The sequence below is a fragment of the Brienomyrus brachyistius genome, chromosome 22 (genome assembly GCF_023856365.1).
Source record: "Brienomyrus brachyistius isolate T26 chromosome 22, BBRACH_0.4, whole genome shotgun sequence".
Taxonomy (NCBI): Eukaryota; Metazoa; Chordata; class Actinopteri; order Osteoglossiformes; family Mormyridae; genus Brienomyrus; species Brienomyrus brachyistius.
Window position 1 is genome coordinate 7,639,966 of NC_064554.1, and position 19,272 is coordinate 7,659,237.

The 19,272-nt window shown below is 42.2% G+C and overlaps 2 protein-coding genes across 2 annotated transcripts; both read left to right on the forward strand.

The window, feature by feature from the left end:
• The first annotated feature begins 10,184 nt into the window (after nucleotides 1-10,184).
• grifin (galectin-related inter-fiber protein) lies at nucleotides 10,185-15,448 on the forward strand. The gene is made up of 4 exons (XM_048990308.1): nucleotides 10,185-10,272; nucleotides 12,706-12,785; nucleotides 14,591-14,753; nucleotides 15,031-15,448. Exons 1-4 carry the CDS (start codon nucleotides 10,261-10,263, stop codon nucleotides 15,190-15,192), a joined length of 417 nt encoding a protein of 138 aa, XP_048846265.1. The 5' UTR covers nucleotides 10,185-10,260; the 3' UTR covers nucleotides 15,193-15,448.
• A 2,280-nt stretch (nucleotides 15,449-17,728) lies between these two features.
• Nucleotides 17,729-19,027, forward strand: LOC125718435 (gastrin/cholecystokinin type B receptor). The gene has a single exon (XM_048992288.1). It carries the CDS (start codon nucleotides 17,729-17,731, stop codon nucleotides 19,025-19,027), a length of 1,299 nt encoding a protein of 432 aa, XP_048848245.1.
• The last annotated feature ends 245 nt before the right edge of the window (nucleotides 19,028-19,272 follow it).

Below are 19,272 nucleotides of genomic sequence, written 5' to 3' on the forward strand. Positions count from 1 at the left end.
CTTCAGAAAACGCTCCCAGCACACCCTCACTATGCATTTGGGTCTACCGGGTCTATGTGGCATTTTCCCCCTGACATCTGATCCAACTCACCACCCGGTTGTGATCAGTTAACAGCTCAGCCCCTCTCTTCACCTGAGTGTCTGAGACATGCGGTCACAAATCCAATTGTGCGATTACAAAAGTGATCATCGTGCTACAAAGGCATGCTGCATGCAGATTACTGACAGCATAAATGCACATGTACAGATCACTGTCATTAAAAATGCCAATAATCTTATTTCCAAACATGTGCTTTATGGATTTCATGATGAATTTTTATTCATATTTATACATCACTTTATTATTAAATATTCAATAAACTTCAAACCAATTCAATATTCATTTATCCATCACAAACACACAGGTTTGTGATTATATCTTTGTGGGGACTCTCCATTCATTTCTATGGGGAAAACCTGAATCCTTCACACTTTTTGCAAAACAGCACACATGGTGATTTTCAGAACACTAAACACACTTGAATACATTTGACACAGAAATATATCATGATGTCACTTCCTTACAAAAGTAAAGTGTGCTTTAAGCAGTCACAAAGGCACACAAAGCCCTCCACCACAAAAAGGTGGCGATTAGTTGAGTATATGTGAACCAGCAAAACTATATTGTAAACTAAAAGTGAACGAGACACATTGTAACACATAAGAACGCAAACTAGACAGAGCTGCTGCAACAGGCTGCTACGCTACGATCCCAGAAGGATTCTAAAAGCAGTCCATGACGATGAGAATTCCCACAAAACCATTTGATGGAGGTACGTCCATGATACAATCGCGAGACAAGTGGGATCATGGATGTTGAGGAATAGGCAATGCTTGTAATGTACTGGAGGACAAAATACAAGAGCTTATAGACTGGGCACAAACAGGACAAAACAATTAATTAAGGTTTCATTTGTATAGCACTTCTCAAGACACCGAAAGCACTCCGCAGAAGCAATGGGGAGTCATTGAACCACCACCATTGTGTAGCCCCCCCACCTGGATGATAGAATAGCAGCCATTCTGCACCAGTACACTCACAACAGAGTAGCTAAGGTGGTGAAGGGTTAGGAGAGAATTCGCCAGTTAGATATAGGCGGATAATTAGGAGGCAAGATGTCATAAAGTGACAATGGCCAATTTTAGCCAGGGTGTCAGGATACCCCCCCCCCCCTGCTTTTTCAAAGGATGCCCAGGGGTCTTTTATGGTCTCAGAGTGTCAGGACCTTAGTTTTACATCTCATCCGAAGTGCAGTACCATTTTTACAGCACAGTGTCCCAATCGCTACACTGTGGCACTGGGATCCACACAGACCACTGGATGGGCTAACCTGTTGTCCACACCAACACCTCTTCCAGCAGCAACCCAGCTTCCCTGGTTGGTCTCCCATCCAAGTACTGGCCAGGTCTAAACCAGCTTAGTTTCAAATGGATTACCTAGGCTGAACTGCAGATGGTATGGCTGCTGAGTAAGATGTTATTGTGAATGTCTTCTTCCCCTAGTATTTACATCTCACTTGTTTCAATATCTTGACACTTGGGTGTCCATAGCTAAGGTAGATATGTAGGCAAGGCAGCACATACAGTTTGTTCAGTTGAATGGAGGAGAGAGCAGGTTGTGTCTCCTGGGCCCAGCTGAGGTCAATTCCCATCATACAGGAGCAACAAAGAAGGTCTGGGGCAGGACGGCGTGGATCGATGGTCATGGTCGAATTAGCAGTCTTGGAATAGCTTTGGAAACTCATCTCACTGAGGGCTCTGTAATCAATGCAGGTACAGAGTCCCCCGTCTTTTATCTCCACTAAGAAGAAACCGCTTGCTTAATTTTGACTGCAGATCCAGATAAGAACTCTACCGGCACACTACTGCTCATACTGTACTGCCAGCCCTGGGTGTAGTAAGTTGAATGTTTGACTGTATTTTAAACCACTGAAATTTTGCCGACGTATCTGTAAAGCGAAAATAAGAGAGCTGAATATTGCATTTTGAATAATATGTGAGGTGAGGTGTTCCAGGCATGTCCCAATGGGAGGAGGCCCCGGGAATGACCCAGGACACACTGGAGAGACTATGTCTCCCAGCTGGCCTGCGAACGCCTCGGGATTCCCCCAGAGGAGCTGGATGAAGTGGCCGGGGAGAGGGAAGTCTGGGTTTCCCTGCTTAGACTGCTGCCCCCACGACCCGACCTGGAAAAGTGGTAGATGATGGATGGATGGAATAAATGGATGGATAATAAAAATTTGATTAAAACACATCAAATGTCTCTGAATTTGTGCCCTTAAAATTTATTCTGAGGTAAAAGTAAATGAACTGAATTCAAGTGACTGAATTATAAAGATTCCCTTTAGGAAGTGTGGGACTGAATTGTGGAAGCTGAATGTTGTTGCATTGATTATTTTAAAAAGGAAATTACAGTTGAAAAATTCAATGTTTAAATTCACATTAAATTACAGCCCCCCCCCCCCCCCAAAAAAAATAAATAAATAAATCAAGCATTATTAAAGCAATGCATTTTTATTCAATTAGTGTAATTTGGCTTACTTTTTAGCATCAATGACAAATTCCATTAATTTACTTCTATATCGGTGACCCTAACCCATGTTGTATACTGCCTGTAAAGCAAAAAAATAGACGGTTGTATGAAGACAGACAATTAATTTTACAGGAACACGAATGAAATACAAGATCATTTTATCTTTTGCTTGTGGCAACTTATTTTTTGGGGGGTGGGGGGGTAAGTGACACGTTTCATTTTTAGGTAAAAAAATCAATACAGTTTGCCTACTTTTAAAGATATAAACAATGTTCGGGTTTGGTTGCAGTCCAAAGGCATCAAAGCACGCATGAGACTGATCGATGTACGTTAGGACTGAGCCAGAACAGAGGCGGGAAACACCAAAAAAGCACCTGGCTACCCAGTCGGGCATTAAACACAAACAGACACCTCCCAAAGCCGCCCTAATCCCTCACATCAGGGTTTTACAGGCTAACAATGGCCCCTCCACACTCACATGCACTTTCCTGCATGGTCTCCGGTCAGCACTATTTACACTGGATGGGATTCCTCTCTGGTACAAAGGTGCATTTTCTTTGTTCCTGGGATTCCCCTTTGCATCAGAGGACCTGCAGGTTGCATTGTGCCACTTTTGAGGTCATGCATAGCTGTCTGACACAGCGCATGCAACTGTACCTACGATTAGGTTTATTTCTAGATAATATTGTGCTTTTACAGTTATTTATCCTACTATCCTATACGAAGCTCTTAAGTAATCTCCACCCTAGAGACCGATTATGTACACCTACCCGCCTATGTGGAGTTAAGCTGCCGAAGCCCATTACTCCCCTTGTTTGGATACTCATCTCTCATCTCCTTTAGGCAGTACAGGGACTGTGCTAGAAAGTGGGTTTAGCAAACCCTGAGTTTAAATCTTTACTCTGACTTGAGTAAAAACTGACACAACATATCCAGAGTTTTCAGAACTCAGGGTTAGTCAGTCTTTAACATGTTAATCTTAAACGAAACATTCGGACGGAACAATTAAAGAAAACAAATTGCCGTGAATGTGAAAAAGTGCAGAGCCTCATGCTTCTCACCTATAATAATGACCATGTATGCACGCTACAAATTTATTTTAAGGCAAAACGGTTCACTGTACGTATGTAGCGCTGTGTATTTATGTGGATGTGTAGGTGCAGTCCAACTGGAACTAAAAGAACTTGATAGCAAATAAGAATAAAATGTAAAGACGTTATTCAAAGTGGTAAGCTTACAGTACTATTGCTTATTTGTATCTCATGCCAATGTTTGTCTAAATGTAGACCTTGGCTAATGGGCAGCTTTCATTTTGCAGCCAAGAAGAAAACGTCTAAAGCCCATGCGAGAGGTGGAGGGACAGCACCACCTCCCACTCCACCACAGTTAGCTCTCTCCCAGAATTGTGGGCACCTTATCAAAGGCACTCCATACGGGAACTCTTCTGTAGCAGCCCCCGCAGCAAAGTTCCTAGATAAATGGAGGGTATGTGACATTGCAATGAAAAATCGTTTTAGAATTGGGTGGGGGGGGTTGGCGATGTTCATGCTTTTGACATAATTGACACTGACTTTTGAATCCAATCATCGTTTTTTTTCCCCCATTGAATGATGGGAAAATTTACCTAGTCGATCCTATTGATGTACCCATTAAAGGAACATTTGTCAGTCAGTGGAAATATGGGGACAACAGGGGGCACCTGGATTTTGATACATGTTAATATTTATTATACGCTTGGCTGATGGCTCCATCTGTGTCAGCAAAGTACAGTATGAATTTATGAATTTAACGTCCAGCATATAAGTGAAAGTATGGAGTCCCAGTATTGCCAAAATATTCTCTTCCCAGTTGCCTGTTAAGGAACTATACAAGTTATACACATCCATTTGGGGAATTAAATAACAAAGGGCTCCAGATGAAGCATTTTAGTTTAGAAATGGAATTGCTGAATCACAAAATAAAGCTGGGTTTCATGGTTGTCAAAATATGGATGATTATTAATTGTTGTGAAATGACCAAACAATTGTCATTTTTATTTGCGGGCAGTAATGAGATCATGAATGACACTGTGGTGAAACTGTCTTGATTTCATTTACTGTGACGGACATGGAAATGCTTGTTTGTAAAGGTAACGTCCCTGTGGTCCGCAGTGTGGAGTCTGGTTCTTCTTCCTGTAGGCTGGATGCATCTTTGGGCTGATTATGCAGGATCACAGATGCCACAATGATCTCTCTTGCTTTCCCTGGGGAAACACTGGAACCAGGCCTCCAGTGTGCCAGTGGCCGTCTCCCTAGTCCTCCTATGGGTCGAGCTGATGGGCAACTGCAGTCCAGGTGCAGAAGAGGCAGGCAGGGGTCCCTCTACACTACATGCATATGCCTATAAAAATACAGAATTGTATGGTATTAGAAATTTGCTGTATATCCAAAGTAACTATCACATAATAAAATCTAATAAGATTAGTTTGATGCAGAAATGTCCAATAAAATTACATTCACTGCAGTGTAATAAGATACTGATTAAATGTTCACTTAGAGTTATTACGTACAATTTCTTCACAGAAGAAAACTAGCGACAAAACCACGAAAGCACTGGCAAGCTAGGAGTGAGAGCAGTTGGAGACGTAGATGAAAATGTCCATGATAACCTCACGAGCTACAGCAGCATTTTGCTTAAGTGCTGTGCAGTATCAGGCATGACTGGCAGTGGGATGCAAAGGGAAAATTTAACTGGTTTTAAGAATGTGGCTCAGAATCCACGTAAAGATTTAGTTTTGATCTTGTTTTTTGAGCTTTAATGTTGTACACAGTTGCCTCAAAGTATTCAGGCCCATTTTTTTGTAAATGTAATATTAAATAAAAAATGTAAATTTAAATTGGAAATGTGTTAAATATTAAAAATTGAAATCTTACATTTATGTAAGTATTCAGACCAGCAATTCAGTTCTATATGAAGGCTGCATTATCAGCAGTTACAGCTGAGAGTTCCTGGAAGCATATTCACTAAGCTTCGCATCCAGTTTTATATCAAGAAATTATAAAAAAAAAAAAAAAAAATTTTCTTTGTCATTACAGCACATGTTGTTTTATGCATTTTATCTTATTTTATCTATGTATGTAATTTACAGTGTAGTAAAGTATGGAGTACTTTGCAAGGCAACTGTCTTTTATAGACTTTTATATAACAACAATTGCATGCACTTTTACATTTCTTTTCTCTGTGTTACTTATGACGTTCTGTGTTACAACACGGAGATCTTGTAGATGAAACAGTGAGCAAACAGTTTTTTAAAGCCTTTAATAATATTTAACAGTAATTAGCTGTAAATATATAGGATATGCATGTAAAATGACAGGTAATGTTTGTTTATCCAGGATAATGAGATTTTAAAGAAATGGTAAAGTAAATGGGGTGGCATGGTGGTGCAGTGGTTAGCACTCACATCTCTGAGACCTGGGTTTGAGTCTCCGCCGGGGTTACATGTGTGTGGAGCACCTCCGAGTGCTGAGGCTAATTGGCGGAGGCTAACACAAAAAAAAAAAAAATTATCTATAGGTGTACATGTGTGAGTAACTGCTGTGTGAGTGTGCCCTGCGATGGGCTGCCCCCATCCTCGGTTGTTCCCTGCCTCGTGCCCGTAGCTTTGTTTAAAGGTGTGAGCTGCAGTGGTAACAACTAGCACTCATTCTGTTCAAACTCCCAGATGTCCACTAACTCTGATGTAACGTATCAGGCTTACTTGCTAAATTGTGGAATACCCTCCAAGGCTGTGGTGTTTGCATATTTATAACATCATTTCCTAGTCTGTAAGTAGCCTTGCAAGAAAACGCATTCACTTTATGAATAAATGAGAAATCAGAACACTTTCAGTTCTGCTCTCCATATTTCCACAGTTTGCATACAAATGTGTGTCCAGCACAGAGAGGCCTCTGGCAGGTGCTAGGAATAAATTTTAGGTTTGACTTCTTGACATAAAATTTTATGTTTTGCTGTCCCTATGCGAAATGTATGGCTTTAAAAATGAGGAGAATCCATGAGTGGGTGTGCGTACGTTCAAGGTTAATTAATACAGAATACTTTTTAAAATATATATTAAACAAGCAACCTGATATTCCATGATAAATAAGCACAGGTCATGCTGACCGGATAAACAGAGGCAAGTGTGGATTTTCACTCTACCTAGTGGTGGATTCAAGCTCTTTGAAGGTCAGGGGTGAAAAAATGAAAGGGCATCACATTCTGTCCACTAAAAGGGAACTTCATACCGGCATCTGTTTCCATTGGAAGGGTACCTATAGGGACCACTTAGACCATTGTAAGGGCACCTTATAGGGCACTGCATCACATTCTGTCCACTAGAAGGGCACTTCATACCGGCATCTGTTTCCATTGGAAGGGTACCTATAGGGACCACTTAGACCATTGTAAGGGCACCTTATAGGGCACTGCATCACATTCTGTCCACTAGAAGGGCACTTCATACCGGCATCTGTTTCCATTGGAAGGGTACCTATAGGGACCACTTAGACCATTGTAAGGGCACCTTATAGGGCACTGCATCACATTCTGTCCACTAGAAGGGCACTTCATACCGGCATCTGTTTCCATTGGAAGGGTACCTATAGGGACCACTTAGACCATTGTAAGGGCACCTTATAGGGCACTGCATCACATTCTGTCCACTAGAAGGGCACTTCATACCGGCATCTGTTTCCATTGGAAGGGTACCTATAGGGACCACTTAGACCATTGTAAGGGCACCTTATAGGGCACTGCATCACATTCTGTCCACTAGAAGGGCACTTCATACCGGCATCTGTTTCCATTGGAAGGGTACCCATAGGGACCAATTAGACCATTGTAACGGAACCTTATAGGGCACTGCATCACATTCTGTCCACTAAAAGGGAACTTCATACCGGCATCTGTTTCCATTGGAAGGGTACCTATAGGGACCACTTAGACCATTGTAAGGGCACCTTATAGGGCACTGCATCACATTATGTCCACTAAATGGGCACTCATTAAGACACTTGATCAGGTTCTCTTGGTCTATAGGGCGCATCATCTCAGATGAAGGTGGCACCCTAGACAGTACTAAATCGTGTGAAGGGCAGCCAACAGCAGTGTTTTCACCACTCTAACATGCACTTTTTTAGCAATTCTTTCTCGACATGGGGGGAAGCTATTGCTTGAGTCCACCAGTGATCCTATTCTTTTACCAACTAAGTCAACATGTGATTTGTGAAGAATTACCATTTTAACATCAGGAAAGCATTTAAAAATCTTTAAAATGCCAGGCAAGACAATAAAATACCAAACTTCAGGTGATTCACTGTTCCGTGTACGTGCTGCATTTATTTACTATAGTCAGGAACAATGATGTTGGCCTTTATAATTTGCACTAAAACAACCAGAGTTATTTTTACATGTGCCGTAACACTCAAGGTCAAATAACTGTTTTGTTAATGCATATTCATACTAGAGGCTAAATGACTTTATTCCCTTTGTATTTGTGTCGCTTCCATATATATGTTTGTTCCAAAAATCTTTCTGGTTGATGAGTTTTGTATCCTAAAAGGTTGTCATGCTGTGATGTTTGCAGCAACCAAAGGCGAGGTGACTGCAGGGAGGTGAGTCTTTACTGGGGGGAGGGGGACTGGTGGGAAACTCATATATAACATAAGAAGCTACTTATAACTTAAATACACATTTATTTGGGGGGTTAAACAACATTTAAGGAGGCCTAAAGCCCCCCTAAAATAGGCCTAACAGCGCCTCAGGCAACACCTATGTGATACTGATTATGCATGTCCTGTTGATTTCCTGCCTTGAATCTGGCTTTAGTTTTTGCATGTGTGTTATGATCTGCATTCATCATTTCCCCATTTGCCAACAGAGGTTGCTGCCTATCCTGTAATCACGTAATTGATCTCAACCCTAATGTGTTAACTATCCACACCTGTCTCGAGTTTGTTAATCATGCTCTGCGTATGTATATGTCTGCCCTTGCCTTCCTTCCCAGATTGATCATCCTGGTTGTCATTAGTGGTATGTAGTTGTTGTTTGTTGGGGGGGTATTTTTCGTACGTGGATTACTGGTTTAGCCGGATATAATCGTTGACGATTTGGCATGATCCTGGATCTGTCGGTTTTCCAAAACTCTTGCTGGATGTGTTGTCATAGCAGCACATCCAAATCCTCAAACCTGCTCCGAGCAGGTTTGTTCTGCGTAAACAGGGGTTAGCTCATACAGTCATGGCCTCGTCATTCATGAATGAGCGACCAATTGATATCTGTGCACAAATTATAAGAAGAGAATTTCACACAGAGAGGTTTTTGCGCGATCGGCAAGATCCTTGATTGCTTCCGGAGGAAATTCTTTTCAAAAGATACCACTTTAGCCGAGGGGGAATATTGTACCTCAAAGATTTATTAGCACCTTGTATTCAAAGTCAAACTAGGCTAAGTGTGCATATTTACGTGTGTGTGTGTGTGTGTGTGTGTGTGTGTGTGTGTGTGTATATATATACCTGCTCCTCCCTGCCTGCCTTTTTGTCCCCTCATTGACTGTCTGTTTCTGTTCTTTTTTGTTCCAAAATCCTTTTTTGTCTTGATTCCGGAACCCCATTTTGTTCCTGGAAGGCCGTTTGGTGTGTTCCTTTTCCAGCTTGTGACAATGCATGTGTAAAAGGCTTTGCTCATTTTCCCTGTATATGCTTGGCCGTTTTTGGTGATATGGTGCCTTCAGTGAGTAGCTGCTCCTTGATGGCCTGGTGTTTTGTCCAGGAAGTGTTCTGCGTTACCCTGCATACTTCCTGAGCTCTATGTTGCTGTAAATAGATGTGATATCAAAAACATATGGCCACGGTACCGCTTATTCCATGCAAGTGTGTTTTTGGTTTATTAAGATTCCATTGTGATATCAGCAACACTTTGGTAATGGAGTATTATGGTATTCGCTCTGGCCCAAATATCCAACAAAAAGAGAGAAATTCTGTCTGATGTCTAAGAAATGTAGGAACAGGGCCTTTCATGCTAGTGACAACCTGTACTTCTTCTTCAGGCACTTCACTGGAGCCATGGGTTAGTCGTTTGTACAGTGGCCGCATTTTCCGACTGAGTTTGGGCTTTTTGTTGTCGGCTAAACAAAAGCCAGTGCTTCTGCGTGATGATAAATCGTTCCCTTCATACCCCATAATAAATGACCATACCGTGTAAAATCCCTGCTGCTAGCGACTGTTTATTGTTCCAGCCACAGGGATTGTCCTGGGCTTATGTGCATGTTCTTCAGAAGTTCATTAGATGCCAACAATAAAGAAGGTAGACGCCAGCTAATAATTTGACAGTTATAGCAACTGGCAAGCAAATACAAGCCGAAGGAGGACATGTTGGCTGGTGCCTCACAGCATGATGAAGCTGAGGTATAGTGTAAGGCAGAGGTGATTCATGGGTGAATCAACTAAAGAATGTGGGGACAGTGTTTACTAACCCCCCCAACAAAGCCAGTGTACGCACATAGGAGCAGGCTGGACCCGGGATTGGCTCAGAGTTCTGCAGTGGCCTTTCACTGCCCTCATCCCCATAAAGCGGGGAGTGTCTCATGTGGCCTGTGCTTTAAAAGCGTGACGGAGCCCCTGGCAACAGCAGCCGGAGTCCCGGGACCGGACCAGGAAGCAGGGGAGAAAATGACATTAAGGGTAAGATGATACCCCTGGGGCGACTCGGGGCAGCAGAAACGTGTTTCTCTGCATGCGTTTGGCATACTGAGCTGGCTGGGCAGCTGCCCTGCTCTCCACGTTTTCCTGAGTGCTCTCCTAGCTTCTCCAGAACCTCTCGTGGGGTTAATAAGGGAGCAGTTATCATCCATCCTTCCGCATGTTAATGAGAATCATGATATCACTTTGTTCTCTGGAGTTTATGTACACGACCTGGTCTCGGAAGCCTTTTCCATCTCAGTCTTTAAATTGCGCCTGTTTCAATGAAAATGAACAAGGTAGTGCTTGAAATGCAAGATGATTTTGTAACAAAAGGGGTTTATGTATAGATGGAATAAACAAATAACACAGTATCTGCATTTAAACTTGGAAATCAGGGTTAACAGTTTTTCTCTGGGATAAGCTGTTAGTCGATGCCCCACCCACATACACATACACACAGACAGACATACTGTATACACACACTTCTTTATCCATTATCATCTAAATCCTCCTCTGAGAATGTGCAACTAAAACATTGTTTTATTTCATACATTGGCTCTGATTATCCTACAGATTCATTGGGACAGTTAATTTACATAGAAGGTCTATTCCAAAGATAGAAATTAATTAAAATAGGCTAACAGAATATAACTAAATACAGAGGCATTGACACAAAATGTAGAAAAAAAATGTAAGAAAATGAGTGGAAAATCTCAATGGACGATTATTGTTTTCTAGGGCGATTCAAAATGAATACTTTGATCAGGAGTAATAGCTGTCAATTTACCATGGGGATGCCAGCATGATGTGGGAAGTATACATGCTTCTAGGGCGTCTCTCCAGCAAGCAGGGAGGGTGACAAGCTCCCGCACTTAATCAGATACTCATGAGAACTTCCAGGCACATGAGGTGCAGGAAAAATGAGTCAGAACCTGTTAAAAACGCAGCCTCATATCTGGTCTGTTTCTCCACTAGGTCAGCCAAGGTGCCAAAAGCCATCTCTCATCTTCTGAGATCATTATCAGGAAGTAATTCCCATTATGTTGAATTTTCCTCTTCCATTAAATTTACCTATAGTGCATCGAAAAACCAACTGTTAGGAGAGAGTCTCCACAAAGATATAGATACCTAACCTGTGCATGTGTGTGTCTGTGTGTGTGTTTATTGACAGGGTCGGTGCCCATCTGGCCCTGTCCCGTGTGTTTTTGCTGGCCGTCCAGTTTGTTACCGTACTGGCTTAATGGGCTAAGTGCTCAGTCACTGTTCGTCATTCTCTTGGTTTCATGTGTATTTAGGTATTTCTGTTACAGTTCCTTGTTCTTTGCTCCATGTTCCCTGTTCATTTGGTTTTCCTGGTTTCAGTTTCCCTTAGTGTTTGAACCTTTACTGTATCTGTTTATTGTCCTCACCTGCTGCTCCTAGGTTATAGTAGCCCTAACCTGCTCCTCGTTGCCCCTAGCTTGTAGTAGCCCTAACCTGCTCCTCGTTGCCCCTAGCTTGTAGTAGCGCTCACCTGCCCCTCGTTAGCCTTTGTCATCAGTGCCTGCTTTAGTTCTGTTCCTTAGTCAGTCATTGTGGCTGTTTGCTCTATGTTACTGGTGTTCAGTTGCAGTTGTTACTGTGTGTTAGTTCCTATGCCATTAGTGTTTTACTCCTGGCTTGGTTCCCACATGTCTCCCCAGTTTTAGTGTTTTCCCTTGTGATTAGTTTTAGTTAGTTCCTGTTTTATCTCCTTTGCTTTGAACCCTCATGGTTCCTTTACTTTCTGGTTCTCCATCTGTGTTCTGTTTGTTAATAAACCCAGTTTTTTTGACAGTCACTGTGTGGATCATTCCTCCTTAGTGATGCCCCGCTGTAACATATATAACACAGACAGTCACAGTTTAACTCATTTTAAAGAGGTCTACCTCTGGGTATTCAGCTGTGTTAATCATAAAATCGAGGTTTTTTTTCTGTTTTTTGCAAATGAATCTGGACTTGTGTACCATCCCATTTATTTCGGTTACACAGGACTGTAAAGCACGACTGTCCTAAGTGCATTACATCAATTATCATTTTTGGTATTTAATCACTGAGTATAGGTCCTGGTGCTCAGACTGAAGCACTGTAGAATGTTTTTTCTTTTTACAATTTCCGTTAATTTTAAATTGTGTTCTGCGTGCAAAATTTTAAGTAACATTAGTTTAAAGATTGTAGCTAACTGCGCATCGACTTAGATCTGTGAATTGAGCTGGCTGGCACTACATATCCGGTTATAGAAATGTAGCTTTTCGTCATCGTGTGCCCCGTCATGTGTGGGTGAGGCTAAATAAAATAATAAGAGTTCGCCGTTCCAGGGTCACAGAGCTGTCACTGCACACTCCGTTCCCTGCATAAATGCCGGAGTACTTTGCCTTTTCAAAGCCTGTCTGTTTTCTCTCTTTCTGTCTTTAGTTTGAGGCTTCCTGCCCTGACGGCTTGTGCCCTGGATGGAGTGTCATCCTTAAAGGGGAGCCTCCTTCCGATGCCAGCAAGTAAGTGTCCTGCCCTGCATGTGCTGGGCAGCTTCCAGAGACGTCGCTGTGTTTCTGAAATAGAATAACAACCTGTACTAACTGCTTTGTAAATCAGACAACATGCAGGGCTCATGTAATCTCTGTTTCAGTAACTAAATTCTCACCACAACCCTGTCCTGGATAAGAAGTTGGATGGATGGATGGATTAATATTCCATTTTTTTTTTTTTTTAAATTTAATTCCTTAATGGACTATCGTTATGGGGGGTGTCATGGTTGCACAGTAGCCAGCACTGTTGCCTCATACCTCTGGAAACCAAGGTTTGAGTCTCTGGCCTGGCTCTACGTGTGCAGATTTTGCATGTTCTCCCCATGTCATCACGGGGTTTACATCACCTTCTCCAGTCCAAACCCCACCAGAGGCCAAAAACAGGCAAAGTTTCATTGGAGTTATCAAATCGTCAAACTCTATGTAGGTATGTATGGTGTGACCTGTAATGGGTTGGAACCCCATTCTTGGTTATTCCCTGCCTTGTGCCCATAGCTCTGGGATAGACTGCCTACATATACCAAGCGAGTACAGAAAATGGATGGAGTGTCAGCATTGAAAAAATGCCGTAATCGAGACAAAGTATAACCACCAAAAAGCTCAGCCATGACATCCCTAAAACAACCCACTTAATTATCTTTAATGAATTCATTGTCAGAAACGGTTTTCCAAAACCAGTATATGAATGAAAATGAGTACAGCAAACACAAATATTTACAAAGTGAGTTACCATATTTTCTTTAATATTGAATGTTGTGGACATATTGCCTCGTCCATATTTAATAAAATGTAATGTTGTATTTTGAAGGATTTAAACTACTATACGGGGCCTGCAGATGAAATACGGCGTCTTAATTAGCTTTCTTTTGAAATCACCCGAAGATTAGCGTATTTTATGTATGTCTAGTCGAGTCCTCGGCAGGTTCGTGTTTGTTATGTGCTATTTGTCTCACTTGTATGTCTCTTTGAACCAAAGCGTTAGCTTTAAAAATGAAAATATTCTAGCTGAACCTTTCTGGGTTGTAAGATAAGATCGACTAGGGCCAGGCAGAAATCGATTCATTGCTTATTGTTAATCTCCCGAGGTCCTGCAGAAGCCGCAAGTCAATCCCGTCGTTCCCGTTCTGCACCATCAGAGCCCCGCGCTTCCTGCGCCTTCTGCTTCGCTGAGCTGTCGGATTTAACTGTCAGCTACAGCATTGAGCTATAATGGAAATTTCTTCTGTCACTGAGTTAACATGTCATTTTGGGAGAAAACTATAAGGCTGGAGATTACATGAGTGTGACGTGAGTTGTAATGACTTGGCCAGAAAATTGTCTAAAATCAGCGGGGTAACACATAACTAAATTTTGTTATCAATAAAATGAATCGGGACGATCCCAGGAAAACGAGTGTGCTTTTGAAACTTTGAGAGAAAAACGAAGCACATGTCTCTTCTGGAAATCCTGCTCTGGAAAAGTAATGCAATGGAAATGTATTCATTTATTTGCCTTTAAAAATAAGCAGCCGATTTCACTTTCAGATGAAATGTCAGTGTGTGCAAAGTAGCCTATATGTGACAGAAATGCGCAGTTCCAAAACCGGTTGTATAAAGAAAAATGTCTTATGCGCTTTAAATATACGCCTGAATATGACCGACACCTATAGTCCAGACTCGCTTACTTGCAGCTGGCCTAATAATAGGATTATCCCTGCTAATTTCTATCTGCTTTTCATCCATTTCTCAATGCTTCCCCTTCATACTGTACCCCCCGCCCCCCCCCCCCCCCCCCAGATTTGAAATCAATTTTATGTGCGATGGAGATGGTGGGATAGCGTTCCACTTCAACCCCCGTTTCGCGGAGTCACACATCGTGTGCAACTCCTTCACGCGCAGCCGCTGGGGACAGGAGGAGCGCTGCAGCAATTTCCCCTTCGCGGCAGAGGAGCCCTTTCAGGTAGCTGTAGCTCCAGACGACCTGTCCATTGTCTTAGCAGTCGTGGATAGACACTTTCTCTTAATAATCAGTAATTGCGTGATTGCAGTCTGAGTGAAAGTCGCCAACGATATAGTATGACGGAGGTTCCTATGGGTAAAAGTGGAATAGGACCTTCTATAATTAGACTGGTACTATGCTTGCTCCAGACAGGCAGGCGCAGTATCATCTTGAAAACAGCGTCTGTTTGATGTCCCAGGTCATATGACTCACCTTGAAAACGTCCCTTCCCTCTTAGATTGAAATCCACTCGGATAATGAAAGCTTCCACGTGTACATCGACGAGGGAAAGATCATGCAGTACAAGCATCGCGTTGAAGACCTGAAGACTATCACTAAGGTTCAGGTGGTCAATGACGTGAATATCTCCTCCCTGGAGATCACTAAAAAACCGTTTTAGTAAAACAACTACCCGAAGGAATTAGGCTAAATGGCCATAATGGTTCTTTAACAAATTAGGCTGTGATTTTTATACTAGATTATTCGTTCTCTGTTAGTTTTTTTTTTTTTAAGTACGCTTGATTGCGTGTGAGTTTAATATGCATGAGTGTAATATTATGTTTTACATTTCTTTAAAATATCACGTCCAAAACAGCATCTTGTAACTTTTCCAAAACTGATAACTCCAAAACACATACAAAAAGCATTTAAATAAAGTGAACCGACACAATCTCCCTTGTTTTTATCTTTTGTGGAAAAACCAGGAGAGAAAAAAAATACATATTTCAAAACGCCTTATGAGCCTATGCAGATATATGTGTATATTTAGAGATAGGTGAGAAATTTACAAGGATTGATGTTTTGAGATGTTCCTTCTAAGCTATGACGTGTTTAGGGAAAACAGACCGGCAATCCAGAGTTCTCAAGTCCCATTTTTCCAGGATACCATTAATTCTTCTGTTACCACTGATTAATTGTACTCATATCACTATGAATGCCTGCCACTCTCACTTTCGACAGAGATTTTTGCAGCTTGTACATATACGCTGATTGTTGACCAAATGTCAACACCATGGTGAATTCTGACGGAATATTTTAATTAAAGGTCATTTTTTTACCATGCACGAACATGGTATTTAAAACGTAGCCAGCATATCTATCTTTTTCTAGCTAAAACATTTAGCCACAGACGGGTCTAGCCACGGTTTGTCCACGTACTTACAGGTTGACATCCATGTTCTTGACATTGTGCATTGAGAATTTTTCTTGGCGACATTTTGTTAAATATATAGGAATATATAAACACTACACACACATACACTACAGTGTGGACAGGTGTACAGTGTTTTGGGCTCGTATTCTTTGTCTTAAATATAATAGTTTGGAAGTACAGTGTTAGGCAGAGCTATAACCTACTTATTAACATTAATTAATTTAATTGGAATATAGCACCAATTTAGAAATACAGTTGTATGTATTCCCATATTTCGACCCTATGGATGGATGGATGGATACTATCTGTATATTTGTCCACTTTTTAGACGAATTATGTTACATAGGCTAATGCAATTGTCTTCAAGTCTCAGTGTCCCAAAAGAATCCTTAACAGGAAACAAAATAAATAAAAATAGCACGCAGTATGGTGTACATTATTCGCACATGTTAAACAATTATAGACAAATCGATTATCAGACATTTTCAGATCGCCCGCAATTAAATTCACATTTATGGTCAAACCTTACCAGTGTAACGTTAGTTTTAATAAAATCCAGCACATCAACTCCCTTACCGTTTCACATCCCCAGTCCCAGTCTAGCACATCGTATTTATCTAATTGTATGGCTGCAACAGTTATGAATTAATTTCAATAGAAAGCGTCGGCGCTGATACACATGTGAGTCACATTTCTGCAGCAGGGAAAGAAACACCTGGAGTCGCCGCTTTTGCGGCTCAGTGCATCGGGATTTGACTCAGCATCTGGCGCTGGGGCTCCCGGCTCATCAGCTTCTTGCCGGGTTTGAAGAGCCGCAGTCACTCTTCACTTGCGAGCAGGTGGACATGTCGTGTCGCCCCGTAGGTTTATTCCTACATTTAATGTAAATCGGCCAAAAAGAGTAACTCGACCACCTCCTGGGACAGGAGTGTTATCACCCTTTTGTTTCGCCGCATTCTGATCACTGTGATGAAGTCAAAGGCAAGTGATTATCTATTTGTAAATTATTCATTTTTGAATATGATAAAGTGGGAGAGATTAAGGCTATGAAAATGTGATTTTAATCAGCGGGCAAAAACGTTTTAGACTGGCGGTCTGTTTTTTAAGAATGTGCCTAATCCTAAATATTAGGATTCGTCTGTAAATCGATATTTTATCTCTTTATCTCTGTTCACGAATACATTCATTTCTGGTGCAAAATTTTAAAATTTTGAATAATTTAGAATTATTGAGACGTCCTAATGGAACAAGATACTACAAACTACTATTAATAATGTTTCAAATAAAACTGATAGCATGTCGTTTGAGTACCAGGCATGTCAATGTGCGTCAATAAAAAGTTTAGATAACAATACTACGGAGGCCATAAAAGACAGGGCTAGAAAATATAACTTGAAACTGTTTTGCATTAAATCGCAAACCATTTGCGTTCCATCTAAAATTGCGAGGGAGCGCAAAACTGCTTAGAAATAATATTTTACAACCCTGTCTCTTTATGGGCTCTGTACATTGCAGTTTACACATTATTAAACAAGTTCAGGCTTAACAATTCTTCTGCGGTATTGAAGTTTAATCGATCAATTATGCATTAATGTTAATATAAACAGGCGGAGGAGAAAATAATCGATTGTCATCTTAATTTGGACAGATTCTACATATTCGAGGGATAGATGACCTTTCTTGAAAGTGATGTAGGAGATAATCATCCTCATTTCTCAGTTCTGTTTGGAGTGAATATGTGATCATTCTTGTCACTGAGGAGGACCTCGCCAACCAAACAGAGATGAATGTGTCTTTTGAGCACCACTCGTCAGAGCTGCACCTATTCCATCTGCTGTCGTACGAGAACGGATCTTCTGGCCGAGCAGAGAACACGAGCAGGGATTCGTTCCTGCACGAGCGCGCCGAACTGGAACGGCTGATCCTGCTGACCATCCGTGAGCCTACCACCATCGCGCTCACCGTCATGTACGCACTCTCCTTCGCCGTGGGCTTTGTTGGAAATGTCATGTCCATCTGGGTGCTCAGCAGCCGCAGAAGCAAGAGGCTTCCAGGAGTCAGCACCACCCGGAGCCTCCTGGTCAACTTGGCTGTGTGCGACCTCATGGTGGTGTGTGTTTGCATGCCCATCACCCTTGGCCACACGATTTACACTGCCTGGGTGTACGGGGACTTCCTCTGCCGCGCAGTGCCCTTCACCCAGGCCGTTTCTGTGTCGGCCAGCGTCCTTAGCTTAACTGTTATCAGCATCAACCGGTATTACAGTGTCCAAAACCCTCTGAATGCTCGGTCATTCATAACCTGGAGGAAGATCTTCTGGACCATCGTTGTGGTATGGGTCCTGTCTTCAGGGATCTGTTCACCCCTCATCTTCATGAATAAGCGAGATGAGATCCTCCTAATGGAGGACCAGCCCTTTGTGCTGCCCATCTGCAGAGAGCTCTGGCCTCAGGCGAGACTGAAGCAAGCCTACAATGTTGTGCTCTTCGTAGCCCTCTACTGTCTCCCAGTGACCTTCAACCTTACCGTGGGCTTCTTGACAGGACGGAGGCTGTGGAACATGCCCCACAATTTTAGTGACTCCCGTAGCCAGGTGATGTACACAGCCCGCCTCAAAACCCGCAAGAAGATCGCCAAGATGGTGGTGGCTTTGGTCCTTCTATTCGCTATCTCCTGGCTGCCGCTCTACGTGGCCGACTTGTGGATTGACCGAGTATTACATCCGCCCCCGTGGCTGCTGCAGCTTCGACCTTTTGCCCAGTGGCTGGGCCTCACCAACTCCAGCCTAAATCCCTTCTGTTACTGCTTCATCGGAGACCTGTACCGCTCAGCCAGGGTCATCAGGACGAAGTACCACACGAGGCTCATTTCTGTCTTCACCTCTGTTACCTCTATTGGCTCCAAGAAGCAGCGGCCATCAAGGCCCCAGGAAGCCACATGTGACCTACCGGAAGTGAACTATACATGTATGTCATCCACCAGTAGGTCTGAGGTCATGCTAAACCTCATCCATCCAACGTCTATTCAGAGCCTTGCAGACAGGAAGGATTCTGTCAGCCAGTCCGATCGTCTCCAAACCTAAGAAGCTATAGACTAATCTGACTGACCTTAGCAAGTTCTGTAGTAGTCAGAGCTCTATTTCTTGTAGATATCGTGTTTCTCTGGTCTGTTTAAACCTATATAGTAATCCTGTACCAAACATTGGTGTGCCACCAGTAATAGGTTATGTGTCATTATTTATATAGGTCATCATTTGAGGAACAGACCATGTTCATTACTCAATGCAAGTTATTTTTCTTTTGTAAATACTTTGAATGGTTTGCACAC

Excerpts from the sequence above, each read along its gene's own strand:
- grifin (XM_048990308.1), top strand. Across the intron at positions 12,786-14,590 it reads CCTCCTTCCGATGCCAGCAA|ATTTGAAATCAATTTTATGT; the intron begins GTAAGTGTCCTG and ends CCCCCCCCCCAG. Across the intron at positions 14,754-15,030 it reads CGGCAGAGGAGCCCTTTCAG|ATTGAAATCCACTCGGATAA; the intron begins GTAGCTGTAGCT and ends CTTCCCTCTTAG.
- LOC125718435 (XM_048992288.1), top strand. The coding sequence starts at position 17,729 with ATGAATGTGTCTTTTGAGCACCACTCGTCAGAGCTGCACCTATTCCAT.